Source organism: Syngnathus scovelli, chromosome 16 (genome assembly GCF_024217435.2).
Source record: "Syngnathus scovelli strain Florida chromosome 16, RoL_Ssco_1.2, whole genome shotgun sequence".
Lineage (NCBI taxonomy): Eukaryota > Metazoa > Chordata > Actinopteri > Syngnathiformes > Syngnathidae > Syngnathus > Syngnathus scovelli.
Window position 1 is genome coordinate 5,574,442 of NC_090862.1, and position 26,253 is coordinate 5,600,694.

Genomic DNA, 26,253 nt, shown 5'->3' on the forward strand with positions numbered 1-26,253 from the left:
TTTCCTAATCTGCGATCATAATGGCTAACTTTTTGTTTGCTCTTTTTCCTCTGTACCCAGAGGTTGTGTTAGACAGCCATGAACCGGTGATGCTCTTGAGGACAAGACAACCAAATTTAGATAACTCAAACTGTGTGTGTTTGTGTTTTCCAGGCACATAAACTCAATTGATTTTGATTGACACTGTGAAGAGAATGACGTCAGATTGACGCAGGTTGTCGTTGATAAAAGTCGTTATTGCTGTAACTCAAGAATTTTTCTGACACCGTTTTCACAAAATTGGCAGAATTATTTGCGGGAAGTACTTCAAATGTTCCCTCTTCTCTCTTTTTTTTTGTTTGTTTTGTATTTATGAGTTTAGGCTGATATCCAAGTACAAGTTGCAAAAAGCTAAAGCACCTTTGAAACCTTGCGATGTTTCCCCTTATCGTGTAAATATACCGAACAAACAAGCATCAAGGCTACACATTATGAGATTTATTTCCGAGAATCCCTCCATCAAAACGCAATTGCGAAATCTCCCTCGGTTGTTAAATTTCAAAACGTATCAACAGAAACAGAACAACACTGCCATGCACTGGTAAATTGGCGAACAAATTTTTTTTTAGTGGTCCCGAGCTAGCTGAGATGACCCATTTGTGACAAGTTACAAATAAGCAGGTAAAAGTGTGTCGTCGGGGAGGCCATGAGAATATTATGATGAGTGTTAACAGTCAGTAGCCCAGGGCTGCTGTTCCAAATATAGACAGAAGTGTAGGTCAATAAAAAAAAAAAAAAATTAACTGCACATGTGGGGTGATTGGAATGTTTTTAACTGTTTCATTTGGGAAAAATACTTGTAAGATAGGCAGACGTCTCGTATAACCCGTCGCAAAATATTTTCAGGATTGTGTTTTGTTGTCTGACTCATTCATCCCATTACAAAGGTGTCAGCCGATAGAATAACAGCATAAATCTTAAAACTATTTTAGGATATTTTCAGCTTGCCATCTTGGCAAGATGTCAGTCTGTGAATAAACAAACAGTTAAGGTTTCATTCCTTCCATCTTCCCAGACAACTTGACTTTCCCCTCAGTCTACCCTTGAACTTGGCGCTTAAAATTCCCAGCGGACAGCTAACGTTACATGGCGGAGGCTACACTAACAACTCCCCATAAACAAGAACCGGGCAACATGTATAATAAATATCAATTATTCCATGAATATGACTTTTAATGCGAGAGGAAGATTTTGTTTTCACTTCTTTAGACTGTAAATGATTTGGACTGAGAGCCAAGAAGTGAGCGCCAATACATCATTAATCAAGTATTAATCCAATTATGTTTTGCAGAAAACAGATGTTTGGCCGTCTTGAACGTAGACTAACAAATGTGAAATCCGATTCATGAAACGGCACAGTCTGTTATTAAAAATATTTTAATAGCCACACAAAACAAAATCATGCCATTTTTTGTACTGCTGCAACACAATTAAAAAAAAAATCTTTTTATTTGGACGATCCACCAAAAATTCAAATAATTTGGACTGTGTTTCCATTTTTTGTTGTTATTGCAAATTAGTCAACTGCCCTATTACCCAAAAAATAATTTTAAAATATTTCAAATAGTCTTCCAAATTGATGTTTTGCTCAACGAGCAACCTAAAAAGCTTATTTTGGTCATTTTTCCAGTTTCTACCATCAAAGGTCAAGTAGCTAAAATCTCTTATAGTCTCATAACCATATTAAAAGACATTTTCTTTATTCTTGTAAAATATCAATCTTGCCCGGATAAAGGCATTCATTAGAACAAGCGAGTACAAATAGTGTATCAAACATATGTAATGTACATTCCTGATATGAAAACAACAATTAACCACAGAATGTAACAATAATATGTACTCACTACATTTAATAGCATTGTGACTGGTTGAAATGGAAAATATGACCTCAGTCTTGAAATAAGCAAACACATTTAATTAATAGTGTTAATCTCACAAGTTGAGTAAAAAACAACAAGTGTGCCTTTTAGATACTGTATATGTGCTTATGATGTAGTAAACATAAGAGCCTGAGCCATTTTTAATTATTTTTTGGAATTTATGAAACATTACATTTTAGTGGTGGTTGAGGGTAACCCAGTTTATTTTGGCAGGAATAAGATAAATAATATAATAAGTAAAATGGTGCGCAGAGTTTCAGTGTGTCTGATTTAATTAGGATTTGTGATTTTGGTATTATTGTTCGTTAACACTCATTTGTCTCAAATGATTTTATGTCGAACAGTCCACAGTCATATTTTACACAAGCACTCGCTGTTCTTCATACTGTCACCTCCGTCTTGCTGTTGGTGACCAAATAGGGCTGCGGCGGCAAGAAGCGAACGTTCTGAACTTCCCTCCCGGTGATGCAAAGTTTAGTCGGGCCGAAGCACCGCTTCAGCCCCAGCGTGTCGTTGCTCTCCCAAGGTCTCGGCGTGGCCGGACTGGAATGAGAACCGAAGGACAACGACTGGGAGCTGCTGTAGCTTCTCGGGTATTTGTGTTTGCGTCCGCTACGGTTGCTGGACATCTGTCCGGGCGGGCTGTAGGGGTTTCTGGGTTCCGGCTCCGTGTCCACGTGTTCCATTGGAAGGCCGCCCTTCGTTGTTATTCCGCTCAGCACTTGGCGGCGGTTGATGTAGAAGCTGTCGTTCGCTTTTTCTGCTTACATATCGACAAAAGCAAGAAGCATTAACCAAGGGGTCCTCAAATATTTGGACAAGATTTTTTTTCCAGTAGCATAATCCGGTCCGGGTTTTCTTGATCGCCTCCTGTCCTCAATCTCATTAGCTAAGATCTGCTCTATTTTTGATCGTCCCTAATTATCTGTTTGCTTGAGACGCACTTACGAGGAGTCGGAGGAGCTTCAGCTGCATGGTCCAAAACGGTCCCCGAGAGAGATTGTTCAAAAAGGCACGCTGCCGGATGCTTATCGATATTGACGTCTAGTGTCCGACGTGTTTTGAACATCCTTTTTTTAGCACCACCTGGGAAAGTGCGTCTATTTTTGGGCTCGCTTTAAGGTTTTGGCAATTGTGTCTCGTTTCAACTGCCGGCGTACGTCGGAGCAGATCCAAAATTATCACTTGAGACGATCGACAAACACATCCTATAAATACATTTTGCTTCCTCTCTCTTCGGGCCTTGTTTGCCTATTGATTCAATGTTAAAGAAGGGAGAGTTCTAGAATCCTTAAAAAAAACAACCAAGTGTCAAGAAACTTTGATTGACAATTTTTTTTTTTCGTAATAGTTGTCTGGAACTATTTTAATTAGCGTGAAAAAATGTTGTTTCTATTCTTACCAACAGCCTTGAGGGTGGCATACTTGTTAAGGTCCTTGATTGACGTCTGCGGTTCATAAGGGCTGCTGATCTGCTCCAGCAGTGCGTAGGGCTCAGTGAGCAGAGGCGACGCAGGCGTCGTCGTGTTGTTCATCTGGGGGCTGTCTGAAAATATAAAAACAAAGATGCAATATTTCAAATGCAATACTTGTGGTTTAGCGCTCCGTGTACTCGAGGTAACCATTTAATTATATCCCCACCAACAACTGCCAATCTTCTCAGCTAAAACAAGCTGTTGTAGTACCAATATTGACCAGTGAGGGGCAGCATAGTGCATGCATATTACCAGAAATACAAACATTGAAAGTAAATAAGAAAGAAGTTGTAAAGGATGAAGTTAGGCTAACTGTTAGCTTAGCAGCATATTACCAGAAATATAATAATTGAAAGTAGGTAAGAAAGAAGTTGTAAAGGATGAGAAAAAAGTTAGCTTGTTAACTTTTTCTTATAACTTGTATTGCAGTGAAGGACTTGTAAGACATCAGCCCAGCGGAATGACTTTTTCTGTATTGTTTGCGGAATACACTTGTGAGCCTTTCTGTACATGCAGCTGGAGAATCATGGCTGCTCTCCCAATCCTACACGAGACATCTGCGTAATTAATGGCTGTGCAGCAAATAAACCCTCCGTCGCGGCCTGGCACGACAGCGCTAACAGATGTTCGGAAAGTCGCCATTAGATTAGAGCGGGAAAGTTAGAGCAATTATAGGGGCTATTGCGTTTGAATTATCTGGAAAAAAAATAAATCAAGTCACTAGTTCTTTCCCTCATTGTCATCGCCATTTTTAGAGGTTTACCAACTTGAGTCGGCCTTTCCCTTGCTCTTGGATTTCTGTGGAAAAACAGATCATTAATCCAGAATGAGGTTAATGAGGCTCTTATTCCCCACTGGTCAGCAAGAGACTTTATTACTGTGCTAATTAATGCGCAAGAAGTCTCAAATCGCCAACTCCGTCTCGCCTTATGATGCACAAGACGGCTTTGACGACCAATTCCTCGGTAAAATCAGTTAAGTGTTAACCAATCCAAAAAAAGGGAGTCCAAGGAGAAACTATTAAATTCCATGTCCTTTTGCTCTTGAGTTTTTCTTTCACTAAACTCATTTGTGATCAGCTCATGGCTTCAAGCCTTGACTTTGGACTTCTTTTCTGGTCTGTGTGAAGTCAATTCCCTCCAAGCTTTCGAGCTCCAGTACATCTATCTGACCTACAATCCGACATGCCAGAGGCGATGGTGATCAAAGCGCCGACCTTAGGGCAATCCCAGGCCAGGTCGTTGTGGTTTGACACAACACAACATTGCTTTGTCAGGCAAACGTCTCCACTTGTTGACCTGCTTTACTTTCATACAATTAAAGTAAAAGTGGGCCAAAGTCATTTTGTGTCATCTACTGCCATGCACGTGATTTGACTCAGGCCTTGTTACCCGTTCGAACGAAATCTTTGAAATGTGACAGACACCGCACCGTTCGATTGTGTGACTTGAGATGGCCAACGCTGCACGGCTGCGGTGGAATCGAAACTGACAGAACCATGAGACAAAAATATCGATTCACCCTTAAGAAACTCGCTAAGACCGTCGTCATGGGAACAGCAGCTGTTGTCTGTATAATTAGGCTGCGCTGCTCACCTTCAACGGCTTTTTGGCGACAAACAATCGAAATTGTGGGAAATTTTAGATCAGCTCGCCTAATCATTATAAGTTGTCTCTACAGATTATCCTGAGCAATTGTCCTAAGGTTTAGGGTGAGTTAACTAATTTTTACTCTTTGATCTACTCGGAAAAATAGTCAGAGTTCGAGATAAATTCGTGAATGTCAAGAGAAATTTGACTCGTGATGGGAAATGGAATGGCAGTGATTATAAAGCGATCCAAAGTTTGTGCTGTTGCTTTTGTTACTACTCCTTCTTGTTCTGTCTTTTCCGCAAATCAGATTCCTTGTGGCACCATGCTGCCTCTCACAGGTCAGTATTGGTATTACAACAGACATCTGGGCGCTATAGATAGGGCAATTAGATTTTTTAGTCATGAAATATTTATCCAATGTCAAAACTATTTTGAAATTTGTTGTCAATAACACTTACGGAGACTGTTTATTGCAACTCTTGTCTGCATGTTCTCATAGTGCAGCCCCAGGGTCATCTCGTCTGTATGTTCAGAGGCGGGATGACGGGTCACATGTGCCAAAGTTCTGCAAAGACGGTATAAATACCCAAATACAATAAATGCAGTAGTTGTTGAATTTTTAGGTGCAATCATGATTTCAAGATGACTGGAAATTACTTTGCTCTCGACTGTTGTGGCTATAGCGCCACCTGTTGCTTTGGCATGCACTTCCCAGCCTACTATGCTGCAAAATTTATTTTTGGCCATTATGGTGATACTGGAAAGGCAAAGTATGATTTTAAAAGTTGTATAAAAAGTCCTACTGTGACCTGTTTTCTTGGTTCGGTCTCTGTGTCTTCTCCAGCCCGAGCTTGGTGAAGATGCCAATCAGCGCCACGATGGCCACCAGCCCGCAGACGACATACACGATCATGTTGGTCTTGTCCTTGGTTGAGTCCTGCGCCACGTCCACTTTGGACGGCGGCCTGCCTGTCATCATCCACGGCGGCGTGTCGTAATTCTTACAGGTGGTCTGGTCCAGTCGGGAGCTGCGGAAGGCGCAGCAGAACCTGAAGCCGCACGTGCCGCAACAGTACAGGTAGTTGCCCGTCTGACACACGAACGGCGGGTCCCACTGGCCCATCACGTCGTAGTAGCCGCGACATTTGTCCTCCGTGTGCGGGATCTCCGTCACGCCGCTCGTCGTGGACTCCGCCGACTCGTTGTATCCGCTCACCAGCACCAACTCGTCCGCCGCGCGCTCCACCTGGCCTTCCACGTGCCGCACGCTCACTTTGGCCAGGACGTAAGCGAGCAGCAGCTCAGCGCCGCGCATCTTGCCTCCTCACTTTGTTTTTCTTTCCCCTCCACGCTCACATCCTCCGCGCTGAGAGCCGTGCGTAAAAGTGCTTTGGGTGCAACTTGCCATGCGCCAAAGCACTACTACCCCTCTATGCGATGCAATCTGGTAGTTCCAGCTCTCGAGTGACAAGACGGGATGAAAAAATGCGCCGTGCTGGAGGTCGTCAGCCTCTTTCAGGCTGCCTCTCTCCAGCACTGAGTGGCAGCAGACAAAACAAGTTGGGTGAGGGAAGACGCAGAAGAGAGAGGTGCTCTCTGCGTGTGCGTGAGAGAGAAAGCGAGAGAAACGGAGAGAGAGAGAGCGTGCTTGGCACTCAGCATTAAGGGTTGGAATTGGGGGGTTAGATCACCAAATGATTCCCGAGCGCGGCACCGCTGCTGCTCACTGCTCCCCTCTCCCCCAGGGGATGGATCAAAATCACATGGGGATGGGTTAAATGCAGAGGACAAATTTCACCACACCCAGATGTGTGTGTGACGATGATCATTGGGACTTTAACTTTAACTTTAAATACTTATTTTAAGGGGCTGGAACAAATTAACAGCGTTTCCATTTACAAGATGATTTAAGATACTTTGTTGTGGAATAAATTAAAGTTGTATCTCAATATATTACCATTTTTTATACAAACAACATTCTGTAACGTACATTTCAGACTTCACGCAAGGGGAAAAGGTGCAATGGAAGGTCACTTCAAATTAGTTAACAAACTAGTAACATGTTGACACCATGTGACAGTGATTTTGCTCACGCGTCTTCTGAAAACGAACCGCAACTAGTCAGGGGTTTATTTTTAGATAACTTTTTTTTTTCTGATTGGAGAAATTATGCCTGCCATCTGCCACTTGAGAAATGGCTTTTTTGTTTTTTTTGCGTTTTTTGATGTTGAATCATCTTGGCGGTGGGAGGTTACTTTTATTTACAATTGGCCACCGGGGGACTTTTGGCTTGTTTCATCTCGCTACGTCTTCTATAAATAGTTTGACTTCCCGAAGGAGGAAACTTTTTGAGTTGCTTTCAAGTACGAACAGCTCGCTCCCGACTGCGAAATGCCCACCTGGTCAAATAACAGACATCTTAGCCTTGAGCTAGCTAGGCCGTGTCAGCGTCGCTCACGCGGGGACGGCTTTGTTACACAATCAGAAACGTCCTCGCCATGTTTACGTCCCAATTACATCACTCAAGATATTTTAGTAGTTGATAATGAGGGTGGCAGCATGAAGACAACTTTCCAAAACAAATTAGCTGAATTTTGCAAAGCTTCCATCTACAGTCGCTAGCTAACATACTAACTTAGCTAACAAATCAATAAAAAGGCGGGAAATTAATTCAACTTTTTGTTTAAAATATACAATATGATGTCTTAGCTCCTTGTGAATCACTTAGAAATTACAATGTGCTCCAACTAATATCTTAATTTGGGTTACATCACACCCTTTAAAGTGCTTTTTTTGGGTATAATTTTCTACTAAAATGCAGTGAGAGCATGACAGCTGCATGAAATGTGCGACAGGCGTTGGCGCGGGATCAGGTGGGTCGACCAGAGTGCTGCAACACACACACACACACACACACACACACACACAGAGCGTAATTAAATGTGTGGGGATTTTCATGTAATGACTTACCATTGAATAAATAACATCTTTTCATTTTTACAGTCCACAACGGTGGAGTAAATGAAGGCCGTATAGACAACGATGAACGTTCAACCTCTGCGTGACACGCCCCGAAAGACTTTGATGCCGTCGACGTGAGGAATATTCATAACTTTCTGTGATCTCAGATAAAGTCTGTTTTCGTTCAAAGCTAATCTAACTCTGCTCATTTGGACGGCTATATTTATCTATTCTTTGAAAGCTTTTAATACCAGCGCAGGGAAAAAGGTTGACAGGAAGCTGGTCTTCAAAAGCGTTAATTTACAGAATAGGGTCATAATGGGCTCAGCCGCTCTCTAAATAACTGCACGTGTTTTCAGACAGATGTATAAAATGTCTATTAAACGATGGATGGACTTCCTGTGTGGTTGCATGCTGACACTTCCCCATTTTAAATGTCACTGTCCATTGCGCCGCATCATCTTCCATTATTTTATCTTCAATGGGTTTCCGGGGCGCTTGTTGGAGAGCTGTTGAGTTAAACAAGCTACTTACTTACATAACATGCTACTTCTTGTTTTTCTTTGCTGTTGATTACTAAGAGCTTTTTTTTTTTTTGCGAGTGTATCAATAATGTCTAGCATTCCTACATCTACGTATTTTATGCAAGGATAAAGCATACTTTTTTTGCCACACTGTGCAATACTGAATTCAGTTTTTGTTACCATGACAACTCGGGACAGAGTTAGGGTGTTGTGACAAAGTAAGGTCTACTGAGTGTTCTATTCATTGTCGTTTCTCACCCCTCAGCCCTTCATCACTAAGCTGCAGTTTCCAGATACGTTGGCAATTCCTGAAGCAGATCCATGTGCCAAACGTACGCCTCGTGTCCACAACACAAATATTCAAATATGTGCCAGACGAGCTAATGCTAATTTGGAAAAAAAAACTGCAGCTATAAGCTAATGCTAATGTGCAAATCACAAAAGTTTTCCTTAATTTTTCATCTCACATTTTAGAGTCCTAACTGTTTGTATTCAAGTCATTCAAAAGTCAATTTTCCATTATATGGCCCCATTGGATGACGTCCAAAGATGAGCACAGATAGAAGAAAAGTGCCAGTGGCATAATTTGCGGACAAATGATTACGAAGCGTTCGCCGGCATCGCTACACGCGCTGACATTTTTCCCTTTTGTCTTCCTCTTCAGCAGGCACGCAATCAAAGAGGCGGTAGAGTGCAGGGGAAACGTCGTCATGGTAACAGAAGAATCAGCCGCGATGACCGCGAGAAGCGAGGCAGGCTTGATCCTCCGTGATCTGCTATCGCAGCTGAGCATCATTACGATGAGACTGACGTCTCGCACAGGTAGGACCCCGGTGGGCTTTGAAAGGTCACGTGGATTTGCTGGCCAGACATCTTCATAACATCTTTTATGTCACTTATTAAATTATATAATAATTTTGGACATATTTTTTGGGCGATATTTCAAAACGGTAGGCTGCATCCCTAATTAAAAACAAAACAATTTCCTAAAATACCTTTAAATATGTTGAGAGCTTTTCGTGAAAAAGAAAATTTTTGTGCCCAAAACATGGCACGTGAGAAATAATGTTAACGTGCCCAAAAAAAAAAATCGAAAAAATCAGCTTTTTTTAAATACAGAATTTCCAAACAAAAAATCCACAATGTTTATTCTCAAATCCTGAAGTGTAATTATTTTCTTTCTAGTGGCGAGTACAGTGGAAAAGTTCAATGTCACTAGCACCCTGCAGAACCCCCCCCCCCCCCCCACCCCCGTTTCAGAGAGCCTCTGCTTATTTCCCGCGGCCGCTTTCATGCCTCCACGAGTCTCCGGTGTCTTGTCAGGCTCATTATGGCGAGAGGAGAGTTCTTTCCCCCTCTCAAGACGTGAGCTTCACAGGCCATAACGAGCCTCCATGTCTGCACTCTGCACTCACACGACTTGTTTTAACCGCGAGTGGGGCCAGCCCAATTATATTTCAAAATCGCTGCACAATGTAGCAAATCAAGACTAAAATATCACAACAAAAAGAAGCAGGTAAAGTGATGTCAAGTTAGGGTGACTTTGAATGGTGTCCTCCAAATTAGGAGCGCTTCGAAAAGTGACAGAGGACACCGGCGAGATGTCGTTGAGGTCTCGAGTCCGGGAAATGTAATGTGAAACAGGGGTGTTTCGATCAGACCTATTTTCAGACCACACTCTTATCTTTTTTTTTTTTTCCGATGGGGTCAAAGCTGAAGTTGTGGAGTACCTGACCCCCAACTACCCCCCCCCCCCCCACACACACACACACACACTTTTCTAGCAGCTAAATGAGAGCTCTTGGGAAGTCGCAGGTGTTCTCATCATCAGCTCCAAATGGAATCGGAAAACATGCAGATTCATGGGCTGCCTTATAAATACATTTTGAATAAATTAATGATATTTCCAATAGGGAGCTTATGATGACTGCACACACACACATATATGCACTGGAAATGAGAAATGAAAAACACATTCCATTTCGTGAGAGCACAAAAAATACATCTCATAGTGGCAATGTAACATCAGATAGAACCAAGTTAAAAAAAAAAATCTACATTTTTTCTCAAATGTGTAATAATGACATCTGAGCAACCTTGTACATTAAATATTTTATAAAAGACTCATTTAATCTACAATATATATTTTGGGGGGTATCAAAATTGAGCATTACTGCCTGTATAGAGGCAGATGTTAGGTGAATGCAAATGTTTCCTTATAATTCAATCTAGTATCAACTTTCATGTCCAGGCCTTTTGCACAAATATAGCATAAATGAATTTCAATGGAGGCGCCCCTTATTCTGGCCTATTCTAATAACGCGCTTAGAGATTTAAGAACATCTTGATAATTTCACATTTGACAATTGCCTGGTAAAATCTAATTATCTCGCTCTGATGGCTTCATGAAAAGATTTTTTTATATACGTGGGATGGAGAAAAGGTAATATAAAAAGACATGGACTCAGTTATAATTTTATGACACATTCCCATAACAAAGGAATAGATGGGTTCGGGTTCCCAAAGTTGTCAATGCAGCCTTCTGTCTTTGGCGCGCCAATGCTGACGAGCAGTTTTACAAATTTTGCTGACTCCTTCCACATGTGTCAAGCGTTTCAAACTAAGTGGTCAGCCCATTTTTTTTTTTTTTTTTTATCACGAGAACTTTTTTTTTGGAACCATTTAAATTTGGGAAAGTTAGTGCAGTGGCCCGAAGATGCAAAAACAGTATTTCACTGTAGAGGGCAGCACTAGTCTGTGCATTCTCGCATTCTGTTATATTAGGTGAGAGTTTTGAAAAGCAAACTTTGAGCAACTATTTTCTCAGACAGCTATTTTATCGCTCCCCGGATGGATGTGTTATATTTTAGCTTGACCACGTTTTTTATTGCCGCCCACCGCTCCCAAAATAAATATTCAGGGTTAGAACTATGTATCCTTTTTTGTTTACATATTGCAAACCACATTAGAAGTTCTTCAGATTCTTCTGTTTGTCTCATATTGGTCATGTTTTTAGTTATTTTGCAGCACAGTGATATATTAGTGTTGAGCCTTTTTAAAATAATTGGATCCAAAGTAAGCCATCATGTTTTCAGACCTTCAGTGTTTCCAATGAAATAATCGGTTCTGGAGTCAAACTGTATTTTATCGTTATTGAATGAAAGATACAAACAATGTCTAAGGTCATTAAAACTTTTTTGCTCAGGGAGATACAAACTTTAGGGAGTTTTTTATCTCAGCTCCACGATGGATATATTTTCTGAATTGAAGAGAAATATATGGATCGTAGGGGTCCCACGGTCCCCCTAATTCGTATGACATAATCTGTTTAAGTCATCCCGACCAAACTGAAGTCAAATCTTTTTTTTTTTGTCTATATGTGGACAGGGAGGGAATTCTCCCATAAGGATAGCTTGTGGCCTTTGCACGCCGTGATGCAAATGCCATGTGGGTGTGGGATCTGGGCTCCACTCACTTTGGGCCTGAGTAAATACTACAGCCATTCCTGGCATGGTTGCGTATGGCGCAGGAAGGAAATGTCTGTAATCGGGGGAACTTTGACGCTTTCCCATAGCTGCTTCAGGGAGTGGGTCGGCAGCGGAGCGATGACAGTCTATTAAAAGTGGCTATGCATGAGCCCTTCGATATATTTCATTTCTAGTCTGCATCCTCCTGAAAGATGTTCTGTGTCTATGATTCTAAGGAGTGCAATAGATAGTTCCCACATGGGACTTCAAAACATCTCTCCAGGAGGCCTAAAATTATATTATTTCCTGCTTTTCAAAGGACCAAAATATCTTTTTCCCCAGCAGACAAAACATGTTAAGAATGTGTCAATAGTCATCAAGTTTGAATGCTTGCATGCTATTTCACAGCTTTTAGTTGAAAATGGAAAAAACATTGATCTGAGACAAGAACCCTGGGGCACTCCGTTAAACTTATATCCTATAGTAATTAAAGCTTTTCATTTTTAACATAACTAAATTTAATTTTTTTTTTTTTCATCAGCTGTCAGTTTATCTTAAGCGAGACATGATCATTTAGATTTATTTATATTGTGATTATAGCTCACCGGATTAACGTTGTTGAGTTAATGCTGTTTTCCATCGAACGTTAATAACATCTTTTTCCTCTGCCTGAATAGAAATATGGGTTGAGGGGAAAAAAAAAAGAGCCCCTAATTATACGCTCCAACAGCTTTTTGCACCATAATTATCTATCCTTTAAGATTTGTGAGCTTGCAAAATATATATTTCAAATGGACACTTAGGGTGCTGGCCTGGAAACAGTCATTTCTATATATTTTTTTAAACCTCAGAAACTGCAGAACACATTTAATGTCACGTCAGAACCTCTCCTGGCCTTATGTAAACCTTCCCCTTGAGTCAGCAAAAGCACATGCCGGCTATTATAATATCCTTTAACGTCAAGTCTAAAACTGCTCGGTCGTCTAGAAAGTCATCATTGTAGATCCACTACTTGTTTTTTTTGCCCGTCGAGTTCTGCCCAGCAACACGAACAACAGCAGTATTAAGTCGCGGCATGCCGGCAAGCACATATGGTTATTTTCATCTGTTTGTTTGCGAGCCCACGTTGAGTCAAGGCCACTCGAGGGTTAATTAGGGCTATGGGAAAGCTACAGTCTGTTGAAATCTGGGAATGTTGGGAAAGTGTGAAGTAGTCACCCACTCTTTGGTGTCGCCATAATCGTTTTATTTTTTTAAACCCTGAGCTAGCTAATGGCTATTTTTAGCTATGTGTTTTTTGTTTGCCGATTGCTTGATATTGAATCTAATATATAATGTTAAATATTCGTTGTGGGTCATAAAGACAACTAGCTTCGTGTTGTTGTCATTAGGCAAACTAACAATGAAGAAGTAGGGGAAAAAAAAAAGTTGCCAACCAATCTTGGTTGAATACAGCAATTTCCTGTCCTGGCTTTGGTGACATGTGAGTATTTAGTGATGTAACCCCCAGCTCTGATTTTTCCAAAGCTGTGTTTGAACCTGTGGCTCAGGTTATGCTCAAGCTTCTGTCAGTCAAAGCAGCTCTGCGTTGGCACTTGCACATCTGGGAAATGAATTTTTGAAGATGACTTCAAGCACGCTCAATTGGACTTTCATGTCTGGAAGCCTCACTGAAGGAGAGAAAAATGGTTTTGGATGAAGACACTTGGCTTCATGAGAAACTTGTTTTCCAAGTTGCTGTTTGTGTTTATACTACAGAACGGAGCTTTTGGTAAATCTAGATTTTTGACACCCAACATTTGACAATAGAAAAACAGAGTGTATTTTTTAAAGTGTGAAGTGATGTTATCTCATGAAAGTTGTTAGTAGTATTGAGATGAATAGCAGGCAGCTGCGTGGAGTGCCGCTTCAAAAGAACTCTGAAGGGCCCACGGGGATTTTCTTCTGGCTTTCCCACCATTCGCACGGGTTTACATGAGATGCAACGGGAGTCGAGTGCGAACAAATTGTTACAAATTCTTTCAAACACGTGTCTCCCCTCGCCTCCTTTGTATACATTTCATATTTCGTCAGTAAGAGTCAATAGAACCTCCAAGGTCCATAATTAAAATAGAAAAAAATTTATGTGCTCATCCCTAAGAGTTGAAAAAGTTTCTACTCAAGCATTTTTGGTTCCTTATCTCCATCCAGGTGCTTTGTGATGCTTCCAATGCCATGACCCAGACTTTTTACTACCTGCATAAAAAAAAAAAAACTGCAAGGAGACATTGTACGTCAGGTTTCATGACCCGCCAATCAGGGAGCCAGAAGTCAAATCTCATCCAATCGTTTATTTTGCCAACAAGGATCAGCCTCACGAACCTCTTGGGCTAGGCCAAAGCTGATGCTCCTGTGAATCTTCCTAACCTTCTCAAGAAGCCACCTTGGAATGAATACAGTCAAACCGCAGAAGGAATTTGGCAGTCTGGATTTTATTTTAAACGTGAGCTTAACGTGAGTGCTGCGTAGCCTGACTCTTTGATTACGGTGCACCTGTATGCGATTACCACGTGCCAATCATCGGGCGCCATCGGAAAACCGACAGTAGCGCCGCGAAAGCTTTTTAATGCAGCTTCAAAAAAATAAAAATACTGCAGTAAATGATTTGCAGGCTACACCAGCTGCTTACTGACTAAAAACAGGCAGTTGTTGAAAGTTGTTTGGAACAAGGCTTAGGAAAATGAACAGTGAGCCACATGCTGCTTCACCAAAACAATGCTGTTGGTATTGACGACGCCCCACCAAATACATTTTATCGTAAACTAACTGACTTAAAAATGAAAGGTCTATTTAAGGACATTGAGATGTTGATGTTAAAGAGTTGAGATGCGTCACGTTAAACTACTTCCTTGACACCGATTACTTCTTCCCTATCAGCCTGGAATTTGGCGCCATCTTGTGGCATCTTATAGCATATAGCACAGATATTTTGAAAATTTCAGCCAAGAAATACAAATAAAGTGTGTGTGGGGCGGTTAACTTTACTTTGGTTAGTTTTCTTCCCCACTACGCACATATTAATATTTCAATATTCATCTTCACAACACTTGGCCGTGCGAGTGTAGCTCAACTTCCCAAATCTGATGTCATGTTTGGAATGGATGAAACAGCAAACTGGTCGAGGCTGTTGTAAATATTTCTGTTTGTTGCGAAACCACAAAATCAGCACCATTGCGCGTCTGTGAGTGTTTTCACTGTATTAAAGTCGCGCTTTAGTCAAAAACATCTGGCCTGGCGTGCTGCAGATGGAGGCAATAATCCGTGTTGTAATCATCAAAAGCTCCACAATGACTTGTCGCAGTTGCAAATTAAAATTCTGTCACGTCACTGTGATCGCTTTGTTCTCTCCGTTATTTAGTATTTAGTCAACTGGAAACTTAATTTAAGCCAGAGGTTGAAAAAGAGCAAAGGCAAAACAGATTTTTTTTTTTTTTTTTGGAAGGGGGCTTCGACAGGTAAATAATGGCACTCATTGAGTTTTGCTTCCCGTGCTGATTAATAGGACATGTTTTTCCCCACATTCCTAATCCCCCCCGCAGAGTTCAGGTTGTTAACCATTATTTCATGTAAATAGGGACTGCTCATACTTCCGCTAATCCCCCTCGACTTGGACGGATGCCCCCGCTGCGTGACGTGCACGTTTCCTGAAAGCAAACGTCATTTGTTATCAAGTTGGCTGGCCCAGCATGTGGAGGCCTGTTCACACATATCGCAGCATCAAATTCAAACCACAATTTAGAAAAAAAATGTAGCAAGCAGTGAGAAAGTGTCTCTAGAGCCATCCTGGTTCCCCTCAAATTAGAGGAACTCACCTCAATTAGACTTTTTTTTTTTTTTATCTCACTTCCTGTTAGCGCTATCATTAGCATACCACCTCCACACTGACCCGTTTGGGTTTACTTCTCTGTTGCGACTTGTAATGGCGATAAAAAGCGGAAGGGGGGAAAGAAGTTCATCATAAAACATGCATAGCGGGCACATAAATTAATAAAGACAAGTTAGAAGATAAGCTTCCCCGTCCCCGAGGGCTTGGTGTGTTTACTCATGTCCTTGTTATTTAGGACTCCATCAAGAGAAAACAAAAGACTTCTCATGAGAAGTGTCCACTATTGCGAAAAGTACAGTGCGAGTGAGTTGAATTCGCTGTGTGAATGCAGTCAAAAATGAGCCAAATCAAATAAAAATGAAAAAATATATTTGTAAAGTAAATCGAAAAAAAAAGCTTTTTAACGCAATACTTTTGTACTCAATAAATACTTTCAAATACATCCGAAACTAAAAATGCAGCATTTTCAACAACAACAAAAATCCAGTAAAACTGAAATAACTATAATGGAAAATCCAAAAGTCTTGCATGCTCTTAGGGAGTTTTCTTTTTTTTTATATTTTACCGTGCGTTATGTTTAACTATGTTCTAAAGTCTGGCCAAGCAGCCTTGAGAGGGTTAACACGAGCAGCGCCGATCCCTCCTACTGATTTCAACTCACACACACTGTCAACACACACTTTCTCAGCTGAGCCACAGAGGAGGGGGTTCGAAGCCGCCAACCCTAGCTGTCCTTGGCTCGGAGCTGAGTCTGGTCTACCCCGGACAGCTGCCCCCGTGTCGCTCCATGGGACTCCAGAGGTGCCCCCCCAGCACAGCACCCTCCATGATGGCCTGCCTCCATGTGGAGCCCCCCTCCATCTGCACGGGCAAGTTCAAATCAAGTAAGTCCTGCTACTTAGTACTTGTTGATATTTGTGAGGACAATATTGAATGATGGCTACTTTTGGGGGGGGCGGGGGGCTCAGTAAGACACCAGGAAGTGACAAGGCAACGGTAAAATTCTTGGCATGGTAGACATCACTGTCACTGTTGTGGCAGAAGAAAAGACAAACATCTAAAAGTGCGTCAAGAATGTGCGTTTTACCGGATTGTAAGTGTTACTGGAATTCTGTTTCTACACGGGAGTCGAACCCAGACCTAAAAAATTGTATTTCCAAAATGTTGCTGTATTGCTACTATTTCTATGCATGCTCCCTCTAGTGGTACATGAGAGAATCACTGCCTGAACACAGTTCTGTTGTATTTAACTTGAGTATGAGTCTTTTTAAAAATATATATATATATATAAATACAATTTATGAAAACTTTACATGCAATACAGATTATTTGAATCATTAGGTTAAGGGTTACAGTAGAATTTTATTATGTTCCTCTAAGTGCGGTGTTAACATTCAAACTGTGAAGAATGTTGTCGTGGCTTACTCAGAGAAGAACCTCAGTCTCGTTTTTGACAAACAGTTCGTCTTTCTACGCTTCTGTATTTTTATTTTGGTCATGATGGTGATACTTGGAGGACAAATTATTTTTTGAGGTTGTGCTTGGGAAAGTTGAGTTATTTTTTTAAGGTGGTACTTGGTGTAAAAGTTTGAGAACCATTGCAGACGTTCAAACCGCTATTGCACCATGCTGGCGGAATTAAATCTAATTGGCCTAAAACGTTCCGCAGTTCAGGCGCCAAAAAAAGCGAAGTTCGACGTCAGATCGATGGATTACTGTTTAAGTGTGCAAAAATGCGTCTGAATTAGCTGCGCACAAACTGACTCGATATGATTGAGTAGTCTCCATCTTTGCTTAAAGTGCATCTGAAGCCATCTTTGGATATTTATAACCAATAAAGTCAACATAACTCACAGTCACCCGCTTTCTAAACATCTTTGTCTTGGCATCCACGAAAAAACTTTTTTCTTTTTTTATTCCTCAAAGAATCAAATCAAATGGGAATCAAAACGGGAGCTTCACCGCGAGATAAGAGATGACGTCGCAAGAGCAACCTCTGCTTTTCCTCTGAAGCGGTTGACATGACGGGGAGGTCAGCCAGGGTTCAGCGCAAACTTACAGAAGCTCCCCAGGGCTCGGATTGTGGTCCCCTTATATTTACGGATAGACGCTCATATGTTTTATTGCTTGGAGCATTCTTTCCAGGTCACAGTGACTGTAAACACTTAAAGGACGCATTTCCTTCTGTCTGCTCGTCTGGAAGAAAACAGCAACACCTTCAAGTGATCTGCTATGATTCAGAGAGACTTGTTTGCACCCTTACCGAGTTGTGTGATTCTACAACCAACGGCGAGTCCCCCCCCCCCCCCCCCCCCTTAAATTGCAGCCGACATGTCACCGTTCCCAGGCCTTGTTCTCACAGCTGCCCGGTTTATTTTTGCTCGCTTGAGTCAGAGGGGCCCGTTCAACGCTTTTCCCGGGAGAGCCGTGCAGGTCTGCCTTGTGTGTGTGTGGGTGTGTGTGTGTGTGTGTGCGGGGGGGGGGAGTATTTACTTCCTGTGAGCCACTCTGCAAATGTCGCGACAATGCAGAGGTGACCATCCACGCATCAACAACTTCAGCTTTACTTCTTTACTTGGGTACACACTTTAATAAATTTTTGATAAGATTAAATCGTTTGTATTTTGGGTTGTCGACTTCTTAAATCTGGCTGGGGTTTTTTTTGTAATTGTAGGCTGTTTCTGTCTAATCATTTGACTTTTTCTCCTTTCGAAAAAAGCTCTCCACTAAAAAACAAAAAAATTCTTGCTAATTTTTGCTAGCTTGCGGGCTTCCTTTTTTCCTGCTGTATCACATGACCAAAATGAGTGATTTGACATTTAAAACAGATGCAAAGTCAAAGTGTGGGCTCACAAAGGGCGCCATTCAAGCTAGGACCATCACTCGCGCTAACCATGAGACGCACCTCAGTAAATTTAGACAGTCAATCAAGAGCATCCTTATTTTTTCCTAAAGCAACTTTTATTTGCAAAGTCCATAAAGAGTTCTGAACATGAAAACTAAAAACCAGGCACGTTGACATCTTGTAATAAGTTTTCCCAGCATCGTGCAAGCTATTATTACTGCAAAAATGCCAAACCAAGTTCTTATTTTCATATTTCCTCTTGGCCAGGTGTCCCAATACTTTTGCGTCCACATTTCCTGATGAATCCATTTATCAACTTAGGGAGCAGACGTGACTCACGCCGCTCTCCCCGGTGTTCTGTCTGACTGCGGCTTTACTCATTAACGCGCTCATAGTGTAGTTTGGATTCGAGTCTATTGACTGTTGACTTTGGCCTTTGAGTCTTGTTCAACACCATCGCCGTGTGGTTTCTCCCAACTTCCCTTATGACTGAATACAGGAAGTGAATTTCCCTTCATTAACCTTGGGTGTTCATAACAAAACATGTGCCCGCGTGAAAAACTCTACGGGCGTCTCATTTCATGAAAAAAAAAAAATTTCAATTGCTGAAAGTGACTTCCAACTCATTTTGCTACGCTGATCACATTTGGTATCGGTGTGAAGTATCGGCACACTTTAATGAAGATGGGTGATGTAATCCCTGGGTTGATCCTTATTTGATCAGACACATTTTAAATACTGAAAAGAATGCGTAGTAGGAAATGAGTATTTATGTTTTACCACCAATGTTGTCTCTGAGACGAAGAAGTCCAAGTCCCCCCCACACGGAGTGAGCTCCTCCCTGGCTCCAACATAGCTTCATGAGTCACAGGCTGGGCCTTTGGGAGGTCACTCACCCCTTTGGACTCAAACAAAACCTCCCCTGGGTCAAGTCTCCATCCAGTAAGCGCCAAAGCGTTCTCTTGGTGCTGTTGCTATGCGGCCGACTGTTTTGGTTTCCTCCTTTCCTCATGCGTCCATTAAATTGGTCACAATGAAGGTGACTGTGTGCTCAGCATCTTGAAAAAAAAAATCATTCAACATCACATTTAAAGATTCAATTTTTTGTTTCAGCTCTGAAAGCTCCTGCTGCCTTCCACGAGCAGATTCGCAGTCTGAAGAGATCGAGGGTAAAAAAATTTGATTCTGTTTAGATGTCACTAATCAGTCTGTTTTGTAATTCATCCAACCTGAATTTATTTTATTTTTTTCCTCCGAGCAGACGGGGAACTTAGTGAAGGACAAGCTTTGCCGCAGACGTGCTCGCTCCGAGATGGTGCACATGAAAGTTCGACAAGGTGCGCAAAGACTCTTTTCTTGGTTCCTTTTCCTAAAAGAGACAAACTGACGGCGTCTTCCTCACGCAGAGAGCGAGGCCGACGCTTCTGTTCAAGCCGCTCGGCTCGAGCTGAAGCGGGTGCTGCTGGCCGATGATCTCAAGCAGAAGATCGCCTGCAGGCCGGGACCCATGGAACTGGTGGAGAAGAACGATCATGATGGTAGATGTTCATTTTCACGCATGGGCATCAACAATTTAGGTGGACGTTGGGAAAAAAAAAAGTGCTGCTACAAACGTCAACAGGATATCAATGTAAAAACAAAAATGATGACTTTTCTTGGCCTGCCATATAAAATACATTTTTCACACATGATTTTACGGTCTTCCGAGAATACACAATAATCACATTCGTTCTCATTTCTTATCTTTATTGTTATTTTTTTGTTTTACTTTAACCTCAAGGGAGTTTGGATTCTGAGAAAAGCAACCAAAACAAATTCACGTTATTGAAGAGGCAAGCCTGAAGAAATAAGCATTAAGGCAAAATATGGGTACAACACGAGAAGAAAATAAAATCTGGCATGTTAAAGGAACGCAACACATTCTCACTGGGTCCTGATTGTTGTGATTTCAATTACAATGTTTGATTATTATAATTGCAATTACAATGTTTGTCCTCCAGGTGATAGTCCAGACCCGAGCGAGAGAGCAAATGTGTATACTTTGAGTGAGGACAACAGCGAGGCTTTATCGCCGTGCACTCGGGGCCAAACATCTCCGAGCGCCGACTCGGTCTCGCCGACTCGGACCGAGGCCTCGCCATGTAATTCCTCATCTGATTTATCCTCCACCGGCGAGCAACCCGCAGCTTCATCTCAGCTAATCGCTGCTGCGCTCACAAAGGTCAGCCTCACCTTTTCACAGACACACACACACACACAACACACACACAACACTCGCACACAATGTCAATACAGATCGGGCAGCTCGTGGCCCACAGGTTTGCCTCACAATTTTGAGGTTCTGGGTTCGAGTCCAAAATCTCTGCTGCCACAATACAGTAGTAGCTAAAAATAAATAAATAAATAAAGCTCGTAAGCACATCAGTGACCTCTGACCTTTAAGTCGTACAGCAGGTCCCGTTTTTCACCACTCATCTGCCATTCTCTTCCTGCAGGTGTTAAAACAATGAGGATCTCATTTCCACTTCCTCTTTTTTCATCCAGACATTTTCATCAACTGTTTCCCCAGTGGCGTTCATCCAAATGTCTCATTTCTCATATGCTGTCCTGTGTGTGTGTGTGTTTGACTCCACAGGAGAGCTCGCCAAAACCGCCGGGCGAGAAAAGCCGCGGCAAAAAGAGCCGAGAGGCCAAGCCGAGGATACGCAAGCTCAAGTATCATCAGTACATTCCCCCGGACCATCACAAACACGAGCTTAAGCCATCGCCGGCGGCGCGCGTGGACGCCGCTTATGTGCGCATTCTGCAGCAGCAGCAGCACTTTTTGCAGCTGCAGATCCTAAGCCAGCAGCACTTTGGCCACCAGCAGGTGGCGCTCAAGTATGATCATCATTTTATTAGATTTTGGGTATAGCTACTTCTTATCATTATTTATTTATCTATTAATTTATTTTAATTTAATTTTGTGTATATATAGAATCTGTTTTTGTATTTAATTTTATTTATTTATTTATTTATTTATTTATTTATTTATTTATTTATTTATTTATTTTTCTGGTGCTTTTCCTTTGTGTTAACAGCTGCCATGTGTCTCAAATAACCGCCCTTGTCTCTCTCCACAGCGGTGAAAATGCAAGAATGAATCTCTCACTCCCTTTTCCCTTTCCGCTCTCGTTCTGACAGTTCAGCAAGCGACTTCCAAAGCAGCTGTTCAGCTAAGGTCCCAAACGAAAACTGCAAGCTTAATCAGTTACCGAGCAATGTTGATGAAATGAAGGTGTGGTTCTTGTTTTTCTATGAAAATGACGACACACTATGAATTCTGTGTATTTGGCGCCATCTACTGGTCTTCCACTGCCATTGCCTCAAGTGCAAAAGTGACGAGTTGTAATGCTGTTCTTATGCACTTCCAGGTGGCTGAGCTGAAAGTGGAGCTCAAACTTCGCTCGCTTCCCGTCTCTGGCACCAAGATGGATCTGATCGAGCGGCTAAAGTTGTATCACGAACGTGTCAGCGGCGTGGAGACGAAAGCTCCCGAAAGCACCCCGCCGCTCTCCCCCAAAGCATCTGGCGTGGGCCCGGAGGACAACAGCAGGGCGGATGGTCCCGCGGCACTTCCTCCAGGCCAGAGCGGGTCCTTCGAGAAGGACCGGCGTCTCCACGAGAAGGAGCGTCAGATCGAGGAGCTGAAGAGGAGGCTGGAGCGCGAGCAGAAGCTTGTGGAGGAGCTCAAGCTGCAGCTGGAGGTGGAGAAGAGGACTCAGCAGCTGGGAGAGTCTTCGCCGCTTTCCCTCAGTCCTCCGTCTCCCCTCAAGGGGGAACGCGTGCAAGTCAAACAGGAAGTGGACACAGAGACGAAGCTCAAGCATGCAGATCATCTCAGTTGTCTCCAACAGCCTTGTGGCCATCCCGTGGCCTTCCTGCCGCCACTTAAATGTAAGCTCCTCCGAGAGCCTCCTCGCTATGAAGACGCTGTGAAACACACGCGCATGCTGCCGGCTATTCAGGTGACAAACATTCCTCTCACGTTTCCGTCAAATACTGTAAAGCACAATGAAAATATCATGGCAATGTTTCCTGTAGACTTTGTGTGCAGCAAGCCAGCAGATGGACGACCTGTTTGACATTCTCATTGAAAGCGGGGGTAAGAATGAAAACTATTATAATAGATGACTTTCCAAAAAACATGTGTGATAGGTCCACACTTTGTGAATGCACAGAGATGTCTCCCTCGCTCAAAACCGACCCTCCGGACGCCAACAAGCGTGTGGCCGTCACGCCCAGTGTCACCCTCCTGCCCGTCAACACCGTTCTGTCTCGCCCTCCGCCCCGCGTCCAGGTGGCACACATGCCTGCCAAGGAGGTTCCTTTACCCTTGGTCGCCATGGAGATAGAGCCGGGCGACGGCGTGGACACGGAGTCCGACCTCCACGGTATGGACTGGTTGGACCTGAGCGTGTCGGCGCCTGAGGGCGTCTTTACTCCAGACTTCCTGGACACTTATCAGTTGCTCTAGGGGACCACAGAAAGTGGATCGCTCGAGAAAGACTGGCAGAGTAATTGTCAAATTTGCCCTTCAGCTATCAGGCGTGACGCTGTCGCCATCTCCTGGTTAGTTACTGAAATGCAGCCAGTGACAACTTTTTTATGGGAATCCTTAATGGACGAGCTGTTATTTCTAAAAAAAGTAAACAAACTTGCAATATGTGTAATATCAAATAAATACTTGGGACAGTAAATTCCTTATTTATTCATAATTCTTCAAAAAATTTGCAAAAGAAGAAACACGGTCCACAAATTAGACAAACTCTGCATAAGAAATGAGCTTCAAGTGGTTACATAAAACAGGTTTGAGCTTGAAAACCCTTTTTATGGCTGGAGCTCTGCCCACAGGTGACGTCACCTGATTGTTTTTCTCCATTAAGCTCAATTAAGTACACGTAAATGCACGTGGTGTGTGGCCAGTAGAGGCCGCTAGAGTGCCATCTCATTACTCACCAAGAACACGTGAATTAGTTTTTATTTTTGTTACTACTTTATTTCAAAAAAATTACAGAGCATGGTGGAAAGATGCTATGTATCTCGAGTTGTCGAAACGTTCTCGTCTTCACGAGAAACAGATGTTACATCTTCTAAGGTCGCAGAAGCCACACAACGAAAAAAGAAAATTCACAGATAACAATGACTTAAGATCTGGTATTTAGTTTTACAAGTGGAAAATCCCTCGACAAGAGGTTCAAAGAACGAAAGCTTTGGCGGCGGGTTTGAAGAAGTTCATGATTCATGCGCGATTATCCTTTCACCACACACCTCACGCCACAGGAACATGCCTGGGTGTGTCGGCGAAGAGCTTGAGACGTATGTATCTATTTCGCCAGATGTTAAAGATGACTCCTCCTGTCTCTCATGGATCAGTGTTGCTGATTCATGCACCATGCACCGATTTTCCCTTCACGATTGACTTGTTTATCTGTGAATAATATCTGACTATTCTAATCACTGTGCAATCAGAAATCTTTGCACAATATGTTTAATTTTATGGAAACAATTCAAATGATGTAGAACAAGAGAAAAGTTACAGGTTCAATACGACGTTAAACGACAGAAATGAGATAAAGAAGTTAGCTGTGACCTTGGCGACCTTAACAAATACAGAATGTCACAATTGACCATTTCCATGGGGGCAAACACAAGCTTCGAAAGAAAACTCAAAAGAAGGAAGTGAATCTTCTTCTTCCTGATTTGTGTCTGGTTGAAACGGTCAAGGGGGCACCGGTTGCGTAAACCGACGTCTCCTGAGGTCACGGTGGACATTTTGCTGACGAACAATACGGAACAATTGCGGCATGATATTTCGAATTTTTTATTTTTATTCTTGAGGGTTTCCGATGATTTTTTTGAGGTCATGCAATGAATACCCCGAAGCTGAGGGCATGCCGGGAATGGTTCAGACTTTGGTCAATTTAGAGGTTTCTGGTAACCCTCGAATTCCCAAGAAGGTATATTCTGACTTTTTTTTTTTTTTCATGTGTCATTTCCTCCCATTTTCTTTCAGCAGCCAACATCTGTTACTCGACCAACGAGTCATGTCGTCTTACAAAATTTCGTGCGTATGGGAACATTCCCTTTTTTCCATGGAAGCCCTGCGCCAGCCTTTTGTCGTGACGTCTCCTGTCTCTTCTGTTTTTCAGATTATGCCTTACAACACTGGTAATACTGCGGAAAATAATAAAAGTATTTAAACCGCTGGGTGGCCAGAAACCCAGTAGGCAGCCAAGTATGATGTCAGGAAGCAAGAAACAGACTCGTCGTCTTATTTATACATGGTCAGCTTTATGTGTCGAATGTTCAAAAGCTACACAACAACCAAAACCCAATGACAAAGACAGTGATTTGACGCCTAGTGTTAGTCTACTTATGAATCTGATTAAATTTAGCAAAATTGCTTGAGATGACCATTTTCTCAAAAAGCCACTCCGCAGTCAAATTTCCAACAAAAGGCCAATTACCTTGCGTGAGTAAGGGAAAAGAACGTGAAGAATTTTGACCATAACACCACGAGCCCTTCCCAGAAGGTGCGCCGGGTTCAGTTGAATCGCCCCCACATTGAATCTATTCAACTTTACGATGATGTCATCTCGAATCGCGTTTTGCCGGTGGTATTTTTAATAACAGAGTCTGACCACATCCATCAAGTCGTTAAAGACCACTTGACTCAGCGCTTGTCACAGCCATGTACATATTTCGGCATCATAGTTTTTACATTGTTGCTGTGATTTTTTTTTTCTTTTAAGGGGCATTCAGTTGATTGTTACCACCACCATTTTTCTAGGCATTGATGTCACATCTGGACATGTAATTATAAATCATCGTCATTTGGTGACGCAAATAGGTTTCTCGTCACTGTGTTTCTCAAATCCCGTTTTACGATCATTTTTTTTTCTTTTCAGAAGAACCTATTTAAGGTGTGAATAAAGAAATGTGACAAATTAATGAGAGGATAGGGGTGGATAAATTACACCCACTAATAGCCACCACTGTCCTTTCCAGTGAAGACATGCTCTAAAAAAGTTGTTTTGGAAATGTCCATTACGGTAATGCTGGGACAAACATGTACTCGCAAAGCCAGCATGAGCTGGCCTGCTAACTTTAGCTCATTACTGTAAAGATGCCTCACAGACCTTTCAATCTCAAGTTTGTTTTTCAAGGACACAATGAACAAGTCTTTCCCTTTTACTTGACTAATTTAATTCAATAAAATACTTTTATTGACTTTCCTTTTCTAGTCAAAGTCTAGACGGCCCCTGGGTGGAGGGTGCGGGGTGTCCAAGCATATTTCAGGTGCCCCCACGAGCCCCCCCTAGCTCCGCCAGTGATCTCCTGACCACAGTGGGCACATTAGTCATTATCTAATCACCAGGTTCCGTTTCATCGTATTTACCAGTTATGTTTCTTCACTTTTATGTTTCCTCAGAAACGTTTTTTACGCACGCATACGTGCGTGTATATGCGTGCGTGCTTTATGACAATGTGAAAAAAAAAGTCACAAACAGTGTATGACGTCATTTGGGGGCGGATTCGACAGCCATAAAAAGAGCCTCGAGA

At 42.3% G+C, this 26,253-nt stretch overlaps 2 protein-coding genes across 4 annotated transcripts; one reads left to right on the forward strand and one right to left on the reverse strand.

The window, feature by feature from the left end:
• Window positions 1-1,400: 1,400 nt before the first annotated feature.
• On the reverse strand, window positions 1,401-6,615 carry shisa9b (shisa family member 9b). Of its 3 annotated transcripts, none has more exons than XM_049745576.2 (4): window positions 5,790-6,615; window positions 5,445-5,551; window positions 3,322-3,465; window positions 1,401-2,679 (listed from the first exon to the last, which is right to left on the reverse strand). In XM_049745576.2, the coding sequence occupies exons 1-4, from the start codon at window positions 6,299-6,301 to the stop codon at window positions 2,300-2,302; spliced, it is 1,143 nt and encodes a 380-aa protein (XP_049601533.1). In that variant the 5' UTR covers window positions 6,302-6,615; the 3' UTR covers window positions 1,401-2,299. The 3 variants fall into 3 exon arrangements, with proteins under 3 accessions (XP_049601533.1, XP_049601531.1, XP_049601534.1); XM_049745574.2 differs by having other exon boundaries at window positions 1,401-2,682; window positions 5,790-6,614; XM_049745577.2 differs by having other exon boundaries at window positions 1,401-2,682; window positions 5,796-6,613.
• mrtfbb (myocardin related transcription factor Bb) lies at window positions 5,924-23,387 on the forward strand. Its single transcript, XM_049745481.1, has 14 exons — window positions 5,924-6,064; window positions 7,990-8,081; window positions 8,737-8,803; window positions 9,136-9,293; window positions 16,492-16,687; window positions 19,762-19,817; window positions 19,910-19,985; window positions 20,055-20,186; window positions 20,649-20,869; window positions 21,284-21,528; window positions 21,832-21,925; window positions 22,062-22,655; window positions 22,732-22,792; window positions 22,869-23,387. Exons 5-14 carry the CDS (start codon window positions 16,591-16,593, stop codon window positions 23,162-23,164), a joined length of 1,872 nt encoding a protein of 623 aa, XP_049601438.1. The 5' UTR covers window positions 5,924-6,064; window positions 7,990-8,081; window positions 8,737-8,803; window positions 9,136-9,293; window positions 16,492-16,590; the 3' UTR covers window positions 23,165-23,387.
• The last annotated feature ends 2,866 nt before the right edge of the window (window positions 23,388-26,253 follow it).